Source organism: Ammospiza caudacuta, chromosome 20 (assembly GCF_027887145.1).
Source record: "Ammospiza caudacuta isolate bAmmCau1 chromosome 20, bAmmCau1.pri, whole genome shotgun sequence".
Lineage (NCBI taxonomy): Eukaryota > Metazoa > Chordata > Aves > Passeriformes > Passerellidae > Ammospiza > Ammospiza caudacuta.
Window position 1 is genome coordinate 12,353,969 of NC_080612.1, and position 14,318 is coordinate 12,368,286.

At 48.7% G+C, this 14,318-nt stretch overlaps 1 protein-coding gene across 1 annotated transcript in view; it reads right to left on the bottom strand.

The window, feature by feature from the left end:
• Nucleotides 1–4,676: 4,676 nt before the first annotated feature.
• CLUH (clustered mitochondria homolog) overlaps nt 4,677–14,318 on the bottom strand; it is a 32,963-nt gene continuing 23,321 nt past the window's right edge. Inside the window, exons 16-26 of the mRNA XM_058817615.1 lie at nt 13,756–14,000; nt 12,911–12,995; nt 12,276–12,429; nt 11,853–11,992; nt 11,662–11,742; nt 10,962–11,087; nt 10,360–10,481; nt 9,057–9,150; nt 8,142–8,276; nt 7,079–7,152; nt 4,677–6,548 (exon numbers count right to left, since the gene is read on the bottom strand). Of these exons, the coding sequence (XP_058673598.1) occupies nt 6,380–6,548; nt 7,079–7,152; nt 8,142–8,276; nt 9,057–9,150; nt 10,360–10,481; nt 10,962–11,087; nt 11,662–11,742; nt 11,853–11,992; nt 12,276–12,429; nt 12,911–12,995; nt 13,756–14,000 (1,425 nt within the window). The 3' untranslated portion in view covers nt 4,677–6,379. The remainder of the gene's footprint in view (nt 6,549–7,078; nt 7,153–8,141; nt 8,277–9,056; nt 9,151–10,359; nt 10,482–10,961; nt 11,088–11,661; nt 11,743–11,852; nt 11,993–12,275; nt 12,430–12,910; nt 12,996–13,755; nt 14,001–14,318) is intronic.

A 14,318-nucleotide genomic window follows, 5' to 3' on the forward strand; every position in this document is an offset into this window, starting at 1 on the left:
TGTGTATCTATGTAACATCACTTAAGTGTGCTTAATAAATCTTCTCTAAGAATACTAGATAATAAGGCTGCAATTCAGAATCTTCTGAACCTTATATGTAATTAATGGAAATTAATTAAACTCTGGAATATTTGTCATGAAACATTTGCCAAATCAACAGAAAACATTTGTTTTGGCCTCCTATCACGCAAGGGTTGGTATATTTATAGAACTGACTGTAAACCTGAAATAAGACAACAAATCTTAGTCGCAGCTGATGTGATAAATGTATTTATTTTTTATTTGGTCATTCAGTGGTTAAGCTGTGCTGTTAAACTAAGTTTAAATGGTTTTTTGTTTGTTTTTTTTTTTTTTTTTTTTTTTTTTAATGCTAGACGAACTTCCAGGAGGAGTTGTCCATCCCACTAGAGTTTAGTGATCCAGTTTCCAGTAGAGCTTCCTCTCCCAAATGACTGCCATGGTCCAACTTGCTGTTTGCTTTCCATGTTTGTTAGAGATGTGCAATTCCTATTTACACAGCAGGATCAAAGGACACTTCCCTCATTCACTGGCAGGAAATTGGGGTATACAAAAGTTTTTTGATTTCCTTAGTGCTCCTTGGACAATGAGGTGATCCTCACCTTGGCAATGTGGCTCCAATTAAAACATCCTGGGGTTTGCATGTGGAGAAAAACCTTGGGCTGCAGCATTGAAATGCTTTAAAGGAAGCACTGAGTATGTTGAGAATCAGTTGACAATGGCAGGTCAGATCCATGCAGGCTTCTAAAACAAAGATGCCATGAACAAAGCTCACACCCATCTGTGGGAATGATAATAAACATTAAAACCAAACCTATCAGCAAAACCAGCCCAGCTCAGTTATTAGTATTTATGTTGTTTGGTGTACACAATTTTTAATTTGCATATCCCTGAAGTTACATATTTTGATCTGAAATGAATGAAAATATTATAAATTAATATTTTAATCAGCATTTTTGTGACAGATTCCATTGTAGATAACCAAGAATTACAATACTTATCAAACTAACCAGGTGTTTTTAAAAATCAACTTTAAAATTTACAATACAATGAAGTACCAGGCTGATGTTTTAACAGATGAATTTGTGCTTTATTTTATTCCTTTGGTTTAATCCATGGCTTTTAAAATGTCCCTTTTAATGCCCCTGAGAGTCCCTGACCAGCATAGGGTGGGCTGGAGGGTGAACGCACTGCACTGGTGAGAGGGAAACTTCCACAGCCAGCCCAGAAGGAGCCTTAGTTCTGTGGGAGGAGCTGGATTGGGCTGTGGGGTCCTCTGGGAAGCAGTGGAGAAAGCGGGGTTCTGATGTGGGGGTTTTCAGAGACAGTTTAAGATCCAGGCTAATCTCTTAAATCCAGTGGTTTCTGTCATTCTCAGTGTGTGTTGCTGCATAAGCATGCACGAATAAAATGTTTTGTTCGTTAGCTGCTTGGACTGGAAAAATTTGCTGCTTTTTGTCCTATTGGAGAATTCCAGATACACAAGTAGTGCATCTTAAATCCCTCCATGCATCTGCAACTGTAAAGTAATAACATCTGTTTAATTCCTGGTAGGACCTAGAAACTTTATTTAAGTCTAAAATAAACCACCCTCATGTACATAACTCAAAACCTGAATGAGAAATTAAAGGTACCTGTGATGTGGAAGTTGTCTACTGCATTTTTTCGCTGTAGCAAAGACATTTACCAGGCCACCCGGCCCCAGTGCTGGCAGCAGTGTCACTGCTGTGTGAGACTCAACACTGCTCCTGTGCAGAGTGAGCCTTGTGGGGCAGCAGGGAATGATCTCAGGGATGGTCCTGACCGGACCAAAGCTGAAGCCCTGGCTGGAAGAGAGCCACACCACAGGCATGGGAGTGAGGGGGACTGGGGCGTGCTGTGGAACTGTCCCCACTGTTGCTGTCAGCTTGTGCTGTGCCTTTGCTATGGTCAGATCTGCAGCAGTGAGGTTACTGGGTCAATAATGAACTAGATGCATCGGAGGGGGCAAGGGGGTCACTGGTGCTTTGGCACTTCCTGACTAAACCTGGCAGCGCGTGCCAGGCCCCAGCTCTGGCCTGTCACCAGAGCCACTGCAGCTCTCTGGGCTTAGCCTGGCCTGCGGCATGCCACACGCGTCAGAAAGTGCAACATCTTTTGTGGCTTAGATAGAAGCTGAGCTTGGTGTTTTATACCACCTTGCACTTTAGAAGGTGAAACAAACCCGTCCTGCTTTTGTGTGTGGTGTGACCAATGTGTGCCCAGGACACTGAGGAAAGGAAAACAACCCCTGGTTGGTAGTGAGTGGGGACTGTGGGCATGGGGTCCCTGCCTCTCCTCTGCCGCTTTCTGTCCATGTGAACTGCCTGAGAAATCACTCTTAGACAGCTCCTGACTCTCCTGAGAGCTGGTTAAAAGGAAAAATACTTTGTTTTTGTAGACAGTGGTGGCTTGGTAATCCTTTAATGGTTTGAATATTGCAAATGCTGAGTGGAGTGAAGGAGAAGCGCCCTTGGAGTGAGCTGTTGTGTCCAGCTGTATATAACGTCCGTGTACTAAATCAATACCGAGAGTCCTGTAGCAAGAGCACGTGCATAGAGGGGTGGGATGGACGGGGGGGGGAGTGGGGGGGGTCGCGTTGGATTTGCAAGTCACAACTGGCGTTAACTGGCCTTTTTATCTTTCCACTGTGTCATGTAAGTAGCTGCTTTCCTGTCCTGCCTGTCCCTCAGGCTTCCCCGAGTTCATTCTGAAGAGAAGTAAGCAAAATCCTCACGCTTTATAGTCGATCCCGACATCGACGTGAAGGCAAATGTCAGATGTTTGTTTGAGCGCTGTTAGAGGTTACAATTGGAGAGAACAGTTCCCAGGCTGTAGGAGTTAACTGAAGCATTGACATAATTAAAACAAAATCGGTAAAGGAATGTATATAATACTGCTCTGTGTTTTACAGTAAGATTTGTTGCTCTCAGACTGTGTAAAACAAAATTTATTCATGTTTTCTGCATATTAAAAAAATCTTATTGTACCAATTGGTAAACTATTAAATGCATATAAAACTAGATGTGGTTTTGTTTCCTTGGATGCAAGAATTACAACTATTTTGAAAAAAGCTATTGGTGTTTCACGCGCAGATTTTGCTCCCACCTGCTTTGCCCTTGCTCTGATTTTAATTTAACTCGTGCTCATCTGAGGCTGCAGAAAGTGGTTTCGAGCTGGTTCATGGCAGCTGGAGTAGTGAGAGGTTTTGTTGTTTGATCCGATCGAACAAGTTGCTGCAGGAAATGTTCAGGTGGGCTAAGCTGGACTCACAGGTGGGCAGGAGAGCCTTATCCCTGTGCCTGGCACAGGCCAGGCCTGGCTGGGTTGGGTTTGGTGGGGTTTTCCCTTCTCTTGACGCTGTCTCTGTGCCGCAGACAGGAGCTGCCTTCACTGCTCCTGGCTCGTGCTGGGGCCAGGGCCGGTGGCTGAGCGTGGCCGCCCACCCTCGGGGCAATCGCTCTGGCTGTGGGGCAGCACGGCACTGGGTGCTTCTGGCAACATCTCTTCTGCTCTTAGGGTTTGTGCCTGTGTGTGCTTTGGCTTAATTTTCCCTGTGGCTTGGCCCCAGTTGCCTCAAGTACCGTTTAGAGATGGGTCAGTGGCCAGAACTGGAATGGGCATGTCTTCATAATGGAAGAGCACGGATGTGCTTGTGAGCTTGATGTGGGGAGAGAATGAAAGGGCCCTCCCGCCAGCTGAGGTCTGTGGGAGCAGCTGGTAGGGTGGTACTTTGCAGTGGGAACAGACAACGGGATTGACATTTGGATAAGACTCACTTGCATTTGGGAAAAAAACTGAGTCTGGGTTCTGCCAGAGCCAGCGCATGGCATGGGCTATCCCAGATGGGGTGACAGGGTGGCACAGAAGTGGTTTTTGGGGTGAGGGTTGAAAGGTAAGCCTCGTATGTCCACAAGCAGTGAGCTTCTCACAGGGAACGCAAGGCAGGTTCAGGTGGGAGTTGTAAGAACAGTGTGGGCAGTTAAATTTAATTTTCCCCCTTAGCTGGGTGAGTTGTTGCTCGTGCAGCAGTGCTGCACTGACAGCAGCTCTGAGGTGTTTCCAGTCCCACTAGAGCACTGATGGGCACTGGCACATTTTTCAGTGAACAGGTTGAGTACCTGCCTGCCTCCAGCTCAGCTGGGTCCCAGGGCCCATCTGAATCAGTTTTTACACTCGTGTTTTAAGAACTTGTGAACAGAGTAACGAGAACCCCCAGAACCCGAAAGAGGTAGTGAGGTAGACAGATGTTGGCAAATGCAGTTACTTAGCAGCCTGCATTGTCCTTGGAGCTGCTTAGCTGTGGAGCCTCAGTAGCCAGGACTTGTCTCCTTCAGCCTCAATTCACATGGGTACAACATCCCCAAAGCTGTGTCCCTGCTCCCACAGCTCCCCTGGATGAGAGGGCAAAGTGACTCATCTCCCGGAGCACAAATGGATTCTGACAGCAGAGGTTGTGGGTCCTACCCCCTCTGGGCTGGGGTCGTGACTCTGGTACTGATTTACAGCTTTTAAAGCCTCTGGGTCAGCTGGTCCTGTTCTCTCCCCCCAGCTCCTGCTCAAAGGAACAGGAGTGGTGGCTGCAGTGCTGGTACCAGCACTTTCCACCAAACAGTAAAGAAACAAAAAAAATACCTCCAGGAGTTTAAAAAGCTTTTAATGGACTGTAAGACACTAGTAAAAGAAAAATCTTGTAGGAAAGATGCACTGTAGTCATTTATTGATTGCTTTCCAGGAAATTCAGAATTTTTCTAATAGGAGCAAGTTCATTTGCAGTGAAGACTCTGCTTTGATGTCTCCAGCACCTCAGAGGCTGCTCCCTCCTTTCCCCCTGCCCAGCCCCGAGTTACAGATACCTGTAGGGTCAGACAGGAAACCGAGGGTACAGAGCACAGGGACAGCACTTGGCTCCAAGGTCAGTAAGAGCAGCAGCACGGATTAGCACAGGGCACGATCCAGGACAGACAACGCGAGGCAGGGAGAGGCTGAGCACCAGCTGCGGCCAGCCCAACCTTCTTCTACAGCTTGATCTGCTTGGAAAACGGGACATTCAACTCTGTCGGCATCCCAGGGCTTGCAGCAGCCACATCTTACCTGCTGGAGGACAGTGACAACCCCACAGGATGTGTGTGGGAGGGAAGGGGACAGGAGGAGTTCTTTAGTGGCACTTGCCATTCAGTACCGTCCATTGCCAGCAATGGCAGCTCCCAATGCCAGTCTCAAAACCAGTGAGCAAAAATGCCGGAAGCAAAGGGACTGGCCAGAGGTTTCAGTGCTGGGGGAACTTCAGTTTTTATTTAAACCCCTTCCCCAAAACCTGGTACTTTCTGGTTGTGATTCTGTCAGGTTCAGGGCCCTCAGCTCTGTGTCAACAGCTCCTGTTGCAAATGATACCAGGTCTCTATTTCTGAATTTTCCTGCCCTCTCCCCTACCCTTACATAGGGCTGTGATAGCCTCCTCACTCCCCTTAGCTCAGCCGTCATTTGCTGCACTCCCACCTCACCGAGGCACTGGGGTTTCCACTGCAATGGAAGTTTGTGCGCTTTTTTAAAGATCAAGCCCTCACTCTTTGGATACAGTATCCCAAGTTACTCAGCTGCAAGCACAGGCAGAGGTGGAAGGATGAATATAATATATATCTATATATATATATATCTATATATATCTATCTATATCTTTACCTTGAAAATTAGAATGTGAATGTTACAAAACCCCACTGAATTGCCAAACTGTCAACCAAACATAGAAAAAAATGGTTAAAGGGATCCCATGGCTATATCCTGATGTAGAAAATGCTGTACATCCCCCACTTCCACATGTCACAGGCTTCAGTCATCTCAGTGACTGTTCAAATATGGCTGTTCTCAGCCCAAGCTTGAATAGTGACTGGGGGGAAATCAATCTTTTGGCTTGGAATCCACGTTTTACAAGAACGTGGAGCAGTGATGGGGCTGGTTCTTTACTGGTTTAGCAAAGCAGTGTCCTTAGTCAACATAAAAATGACCTGAGAAATGTTACATTCCTCCAGACAGTTCATTTGGAATTCATATGTACAAAGTAGAAATAACTGCTGCGCACACACACGACACGGACACACACACGGCAGGAGGGCCCCGCGCGCCAGGACGGGTCTGTGCTGCCTCCGGCCACTTCCCCTCGCGTGGCAGACACAGCCTTGGGCACACAGATTACATTGCTCAGATTAGTTCTTTGCATTGTGTATTAATTGTACCAGTGCAATAACATTGTCAAAAAGGAGGAGCTGCTCCGAGGGCGGCTAAGGCCCTGGGCCAGATTCAGAAAAGGGTGGTTTAAACTTTTTTTTTTAAAGCGAGGTACACGTTAAGCAGAGCTCTGTGTTAAGGGGATGGCAGCAGAAGGCATGCTCGGCTCAGCCTCTTTCTCCTCCACAGCTTTGTCCTCTGTTTCCAGCTGTTCCCCACTTTTCATGCTTTCCTGGAGCTGCTGGCGTCGCTGCACCTCGGCTTTAAGGTTCTCCAAGTCTTTTTGGCTGAAGGGGAAAGCAGGAAGGGGAGCAGACATGAGACTGGGTGTGGGAATGGTGAAGCAGGACAAGGTCATGTTCAATGGGGGAACACTGCTTGCACCTCCCTCCCCCACAGCTCAGCCATGCCTGAGCACAGCCAGGGCCCAGTTTGCTGGCTGGGTTTGAACAGAGAGGCACCAGGATCTGCTCTCTCAGTGGGGCTGGGACAGAGCAGGGGGTTCATCTCGCTGATGGCCAGGCAGCCTCCAGCTGCATTTTTACCACCAATGATATGTGCAGCCTTAGAACAACAGTCTTGGCTCAGGTCATCTATTTCCACCATCATCCCAATCAAATTTTCAACAAGAAGTATTTAAAAAAAAAAAAAATCTAATAGTCCTGCTGCTTGCAGTGGTCTTGATGATGCTAATCAAGGCCTCAGTTGAGATCTTGGCTAAAACAAACAAATCCTGGGGAGCTGGTTTGTGCTCTTTTGTGAACCAAGGCAGTGCAGATTTGATTTCTAAAGGTATAACCCAGAAGAATCACTGTACCTTAGTGGAATGAAGAGAATTCCATTGATAATGTTCAGCTGCTCCAGGACACTGGCCATACTGGGAGCTGTGAACTACATCACAAGGGAAAAGAAGTTTTAGGAACCTAGAGAGCACACTGAACTGCTAAACATGTCTCTTTACCAACAGTTGAGAAAAGGGCATCATTTACATTATCACCTCTGTATATCTGTAAGCCTGAAAGCACCATCTAGAGCTTCCCCACCAGTCCCTGCAGGGAGCTCCGGCTGAACCCTGCAGGACTTCAGTTAAATACATCACAGTGCCAGTTCCAAAATGTGTTGGGTTTTTCTACCCTCCTTTAAGTATTTTAACAAGGGTAAACCCTTTAGTGATGTTTTTATGGGTTTGAGCCTCTTCACTGGCCACAAATCCCTGGACTTTTGATTCAAGGTCCTTGTTCTCCCTTCATTGCCACAAACTCCTCGGGTCTGTTGCCAGTTCTCCACAGGGAGAACACCCACACACAGAGCATTGTCCCACTCTGTCCTCCCTGCAGCTGGAACCTTCTTTCCCAATCTGCTGGGGTACAGCCTGGCAGGGAGAGCACCCATGGCACAGGCCGGGTACTCTGCCAGGTCTGGAGGCAGGCAGGAGCAGCTGGGTTTGGCCCAGGAAGGTTAGTCATTGCTGCTCCATGTAAGGTAAACCTGACAGCCCCTCTGTGCTCCCTGCCCAGCCTCCCCAACCACAACATCCCTGGAAGGAGAACAAAGCATCTGGTAAAAGATGACAGCATTTTTGAGGATGAGGAAACTGAAGTATTTCTGGGTTGAGCAACCTGCTGCCTGGCAGTGAGTCAGAGCAGGGCAGGGTTGTGGGCAGGCGTGCCAGGCTCTCAGCCCAGGAGCTGTCCCTGCACCCTGCTGCTTCCCCAGGCACCCTGCAATGCTGTGCTCCATCCACACAGGTGACACCAGCCTGTCTGAGCCACTGCCCTAGCAATGGACAACTGCCACCCCCTCCTGACAGTCCGTGTCCCTCAGGAGCAGCTGGACACAGCTCCGTCTGGCAGAGCACCATCCCCAGAGCTCTGGGTTACCTTCAGGGGCATGATGTTGGCATTGGAGCCGTTCTTGTAGATCTCGTTCATTGTGCGCTGCAGAGCCACCGCTTGCTGTGTCAGGTATTTCAAGTACTCAGAGCTCTCTTTGGTCTTTTCATGGTGTTCACCGAGCTGATGGGAAACAGGAACAAAGAAAAGGTTCAACATCACAAGGGAGAGCAGGACCCTCCCCAGGGAACACACCTGGGTGCTGCCAGCTCAGCATCCCTACAGGAACTCAGCAAAATGGACTTTACCTGCCTTGGCATTCAAAAAGTAAAACAGTTCCTCTGGGAACCTTCTTACCAACATTTCACGTTTTCCTCCAGTGGGAGCATATTTGCTGGGTGAGCAGCTTTCCCTGCACTGGGCTCTTCTTCCAGGAGCAGTATCCCCCCCACCTGGACCTGTATTCCAGCATTCCCCACACTGGGCTGTGCCCTCAGCCAGCTCAGCTGAGTCACCCCGTGCAGCCACAGACGTGCTCAGACAGCCCCGGGCTGGGGCAGGAGTTTCACTGAGCAGCAGCCTGGGAGCTCAACAGCTGAGAGCTCACTACCAAACCAGTTTGGAGCTGGTATTTAAAGACTAGTGGCACAAAACATGAGAAGAGACCAGTTTTTTCCAAGCCCCACCAGAACGTGGGGCCATGCCACAAGAGAAGTGCTCGTCCAGCCATGGGTAGAGCGTGGACACATTTGCAGGAAGCTGAGCAAAGACTCCTGGCATAGCAGTGAGCAGTTACTGCACAGGGCAGCAATTCTGCCCTACAAGTACTCCCTGGCATCTGCTCAGAGCTGTTTGTAGGAAAGGCCTCCCCAAGGCCCAGGCTGGGCACTGGTTTGCAGCGGAACTGCTCAACTCTGGCCCTGCAGTGACAGCTCCCAAGTGCACAGTGGGGCCACTCATCACCTGATTCTTGTAGATGGTGTAGCCTTCCTTCTCATGCTGCAGAGCCGACCGGAACTCTGCTTTGCTCTCGTACACTCGGGCAACCAGGTGATGGCTGAGGGAAGGAAAAGGGCCGAGTCACTTCTCTGAAGAAAAAAACATTTCTGTGCTGCAGTGAGCATGACTGTGCCATCAGTGTCTGGGCTGAAAGTCTTAACACAGGTGTCAAAGGAGACTGAATGCATCACCCTGGGAGTTACTTCTTGCCAGCCCAGCTGAGGATTCAAATACTACACTAATTAGGTTGGATTTTAGCTGGAATGCTGAGAAGTGACCTACAGAGGTAGACTGAGCTGGGCATCTTCAGCTTTCCTGGGTGCAGGACAGAAGGCCACAACAGTGAACTGAAGGGAGAGGCACATCCATGGGAATACCTTGGGGCTGGATTTATTAACTGGAGAGGAAGGCTGCAGCCCTCAGGCAGAGCCAGGCCTGAGTCCTCTGGGCTCTTGCCAGCTGGGAGAGCTGACTTGGCTTGGACTGTTGGCCTTAGTGCTTCTGAACGAAAAAGAAATTGCTGGGTTTGGCAGTGTTTCTCTGTGGGACGAGACGGGTCTCTCTAAACACCCCAGTGCCACTGAGGGACAGCTGAAGAGTCTCTGGAGCCTGCACATTCATCAGCCACTGGAAAACAAGGCAGGCTCTTGCAGGTGTTTAATCAGGTTGATTTGCAGCCTGATGGAGAACAGATGGCTGCAGTGTGGCAGCAAGAACTGGGAGTGGGCTATGCCTGAAGGACAGAGGGCATCCAGCACTGCAGCAGTGGGCACTGGGAGCAGATCCTACAGGGGTCACCAGTCCCAGCTCCCTTGGGAACACACAGAAACTACTCAGGGTTTTTATTCAAATACAGAACTTTATGGCAAGAGACAAAAGCACATTAAATGATTCTCAAAGATCCCTCCCTGAGGGCTGGAACAATTAAACATGAGCATTTAACATACTGTCCCTGTCTCCTAGTGTAATTCCCTTACCAGCTCTCCAACCTTTACTTCCCACATACATTTTTCTATTGAGAGTCCACAGGGACCAGGCTTATCTTGACAGAGTTTTTGAGCAAGCAGCATCACAGCAGATCTCCCCATTAACCTTAAGAACAATGGATCTCCATCTTTTGAAATAAACTTGGATAGTGCACCATGACCTTGGCTCTGGGACAAGACTGAATATGCAGTTCTCAAGCCCAGACCCTCCCATGTGAGTGCTCAGTGAGTGTGCTCGCTCTGACAGCAGTGACCCAGCCCAGCACCCCACCCTGCCTCACCTCAGTGCAACCTTCAGAGACTTGGAGCCGTGGTACTTGGAGCTGATGGCCAAGGCGTTCTCCAGGAACCGCAGGGACAGGTCATACTCCATGACCCCATGGAGCACCAGGCCAATGTTGTTCTGTACAGAGAACCAAGCAGGCGTTGGGAAAGACACACTGACACGGCCGTTCCTGCTCTGTGAACAGTGGGACCCCGCAGGTGTGTCACTGCCAGAGGGGCTGTGACCCTGGCCAGTCCCTGCAGCAGCAACACGGTACAGGGACCATCGTCCCCCATGGCCCAAACAATCCAGGCACAAGGGAGGTAACAGACTCTCCAGTTTATGCCGGTGCAACAAGAACACAATAAACAAAGGAGTTTTCCTAAGAATTACATGTCTCAAAACCATCTGCAGTATCCCAGTGCAGAGCTCAGCACAGAGGCTCACCCTCCCAGCTAAATGCCTTTTTTCCTTCATCTCATGGCACCAACCAGCAACAACCAGGGAGGAAAAGCACTGCCTAAATGTTTGCTTTAAACAGCCATCATGTGGGCATCTTAAAGGCCAAGAGGTTTCACAGAGATTAGGAACTTGAAGATTCCTAAACAAATTACTTACATCTAAGAGTGCCATTTCTGGGTGATCCTCCCCAAATACCAACAGCATGAGGTAGCGTGCACGGTACAGCAGGTTCAGTGCTGTGGAGAGTTGGCTGTTTGCAAAGCAGTACAGAGCCAGGTGCATCTAGGACAAGAGAAGGCACCCAGCATTAATGTAAAGGAAACTAATGTCTCCACGCCTTTCCTTAGCTGCATGAATAAGAAGTCTTCCTCACTGGTTGAAGAAGGACTTCAGTCACTTTGAAATGATGCACAGTCCCACTGAGGTGTTCCTGAGGACACAGCACTGAGGAAGCTGTGTGTATTATTTCAGTTTCTCTTAACACCCCTCACAGAATATTTCTAACCTGACTTATATATGTATGTCATACTCTGACTGTGTTTTGGAGGGGATTCTTTCCTCTTTTAATTTTTGACATAGGCCCAGGGCCGAAGCCAGGAGAATTAATATATCTAAATAAATATGCAGCAGACAAACAGTAGAAACCTAGGTTAAGCAGGACAAATGGTGAGCACACAGGACACACTCAGCTTTTCACTTTGCAGGATCATAAAAGATGATGAAGTGGAGAATTCTGGAAGGAAAGCTGCAGAAGAGGGGAAAATGCAACTGCTTTCCAGCTGCAGACATGAACTAAGGCTCTCAGACTGCAGCCAGACCCCTGAGGTGCTGCTGCTCCCCAGCTCCCCATACTCACATATTCTTGGATGGTGTTGGGGTGTTCGATGCCCAGGACCCTCTCACTCATTAGCACCGCTTTCTGCTGATTGCTTAAGGCCTGAACAGAACAGAACAGAACCCAGGGCAAGTCACACCACGCTGTGAGCTTGAGCAAGCATGGGGAAGGACTGAGAGCACTGAGGAGATCCCCTCAGAGCCCCTGCTTACCTCTGAGTAATCTCCCATGATATAGTTGAGCCGAGCTAGCAGCCTCAGGCAGGCACAGATTTCTACATGCATAGCACCATACACATTGTTGAACAGGTTTAAGGCTTCATTGATGAGCTCACAGCCCTCCTTCAAGAAACCTGAAAAGAAAGTATATCCATATGTATGTACATATAAAAGAACCTCTAGCACTGCTGGAGACAGGAAGTGAGACCAACGGTGGGATACACAGACACAGGTGACTGCCCTGAGGGCAGGATATCACTGCCCTGACCCATCCCTGCTCATTGCTGGTGGATTTATAGCAGGAGGAGATCTTGGACACCAGGCTTGGCAGCAGTGTCCTGGTGGCCATGCCCCAAATACCCTGCTCTTCCCATTATCAGGGATCATCATGAGAGGCAGAGGCACATGGATCTGTACCTTGCTGAACTTTTGCTTGCCCGCTCTGGAAGAAGTGGAAAGCATCGGAGGCTTTGGGGTTTACATGCTTCACTACAGGGAAGATGTTAAGAATATCCTCTTCTGTGAAAGTGGGCTTGTGCCTGTTGTCGAAGTTGTACTCCTTCAGCAGGATCTGGAGGGACCAAAAAGAGTGGAGGGCACAGTTACCACTGCCATAGGCACTTGGCAAGAAAAGGGGCAAAATTCTGAATGTGGAATCACAGTCAAAACATCTCCTGTACCATGACCTGGGACAGAAGTCTCCAAGGTCAGATGTAGGTGTGCACCACCACCTGTACATGGCAAAATGGCACCACGGTGACAACACTGAACCCGTGACAGGAGAGCTCTTCCAGCTGTTGTCCCACAGCCCACAGAGAAGTGAGAAGGCAGTGCAATTATACTGAGGCTAGCTGTTCTTCCAAGGGACATGCTAGCAAGTTTATTACTCAAAGAATGAACTGGATCAGAAATCTGTTTCTCAAAGCTGGGACCTGTATTCCAGCATGGACACCACAAAGACCCTTTGGGGCTTGTGCTGTGCCTGCAAAACACACTCTTCATGTTCCTCAATACAGGACATGATGGCAAGGGAGGGAGGATGTGGATCTTACCTGGACTCCAGTTTTGAGGGAGATTTCACGGAGCAGGGTGATTTTCTGTAGATTATACACTTCAGCTGCTTGGTCAGCATTCTCACTGCAGAAAGTACACACAAGCTTCAACTCTCAGGGGAGTTTCTGCTCAAGGCCATTGCTCCATTGTGGGTATGTGAGGCGCAGGTCCCTGTACAGCCAGGTCTAACCCAAACTAAGGACTAACACTGCAGAGTTTGCCCACAGTCTGTGAAAGCCTCTAGAGCACAGCAGTGCTTTTACAGAAATCCTGTGTGTGTTCTCAAAGCCCACTGCAAGTGTTTGGGCTGAGTACCTTCAGCTCTTGGTGAGGAGCGAGCAGTCCCTGTGCGAGGGGATGATCATTGTCCAAGTGCAAAGTTGGTGTTTCTCTTGGGCCACTTCATTGAGAGTGCTAAACTGGAAGCACCAATGTGCCCCTTTCTTATTCGCCATCTCTGCTCATGTACAGGAGCAGTTGTCCTTTTTTCTGGAGCCGAAGCTCCCTTCAGCCTAAATCACTGTTGATATAGACAAGTATCTTCTGACTATATTACTTCTGCTCCTCACCTTCTGATCCCTTATGTACCCTTAGGAAAGGTTTACCTTCCTCCTCTGCTTTTCATGGCTGCCTTTGCATCATAGGTTTCATCTGATTCAAAGTCTCACTTCCCCATTCCTACTCTTTGCCCAATTTCTTTCCATTAAAGATCTGTTTAAGTCCCTCAAGGGACTTAATTTTATGCAAACAGAAAACAAATAAAAAAGGGAGGTCCTGTTAATGAACAAGAGCTACAGAAGTTTGGTGAATCCAGGGAGAAGCCAGGGTCACCTGCTCCACTTACCATTCAAGACTGAAATCAAAATAGTTCTTTGCTTCTGAACAAATATTCTTCCATAGCTCCTGAGGGGTCATGCTTGCCCAGGCAGTGTTATCAGCATTGCCAAGGTTCCTGTTTTTCCGTTTCTTGTTCCTCTTCTTGGAGACCAGCTCATCAGCTGGAAGATGGGCAATGGGATTTGGGAAGGAGCTCAGAAAACAATTCAGGAAGTGACTGATGGCAGCAGATAAACCTGACAGCTCCACACCCTACAGGGAAACACCAGAGTCAGTCAGGAGAGACATCTGCCATCCCACAGCACCGCTCCAGCCCCGAGCCCCACACACACCCAGTCCTACACAAACAGGGCCACCTTCCACGACAGGGACAGGAAGGCAGCATGTCCAAGTGGCACTAGCACAGACAACGTAGGATTAAGTGTGTGCCTACACACAGAAATGTAGTGCAGGCATATACACTTCGGGCTGCTACCTGGGACAGAGAAGGTTTTGGCACTGGAACCAAGCCAGGTGTATTGCTAGGTTGTGTGTGAATACAGCCTACCAGGATATGTAGTGTTGAGTCAA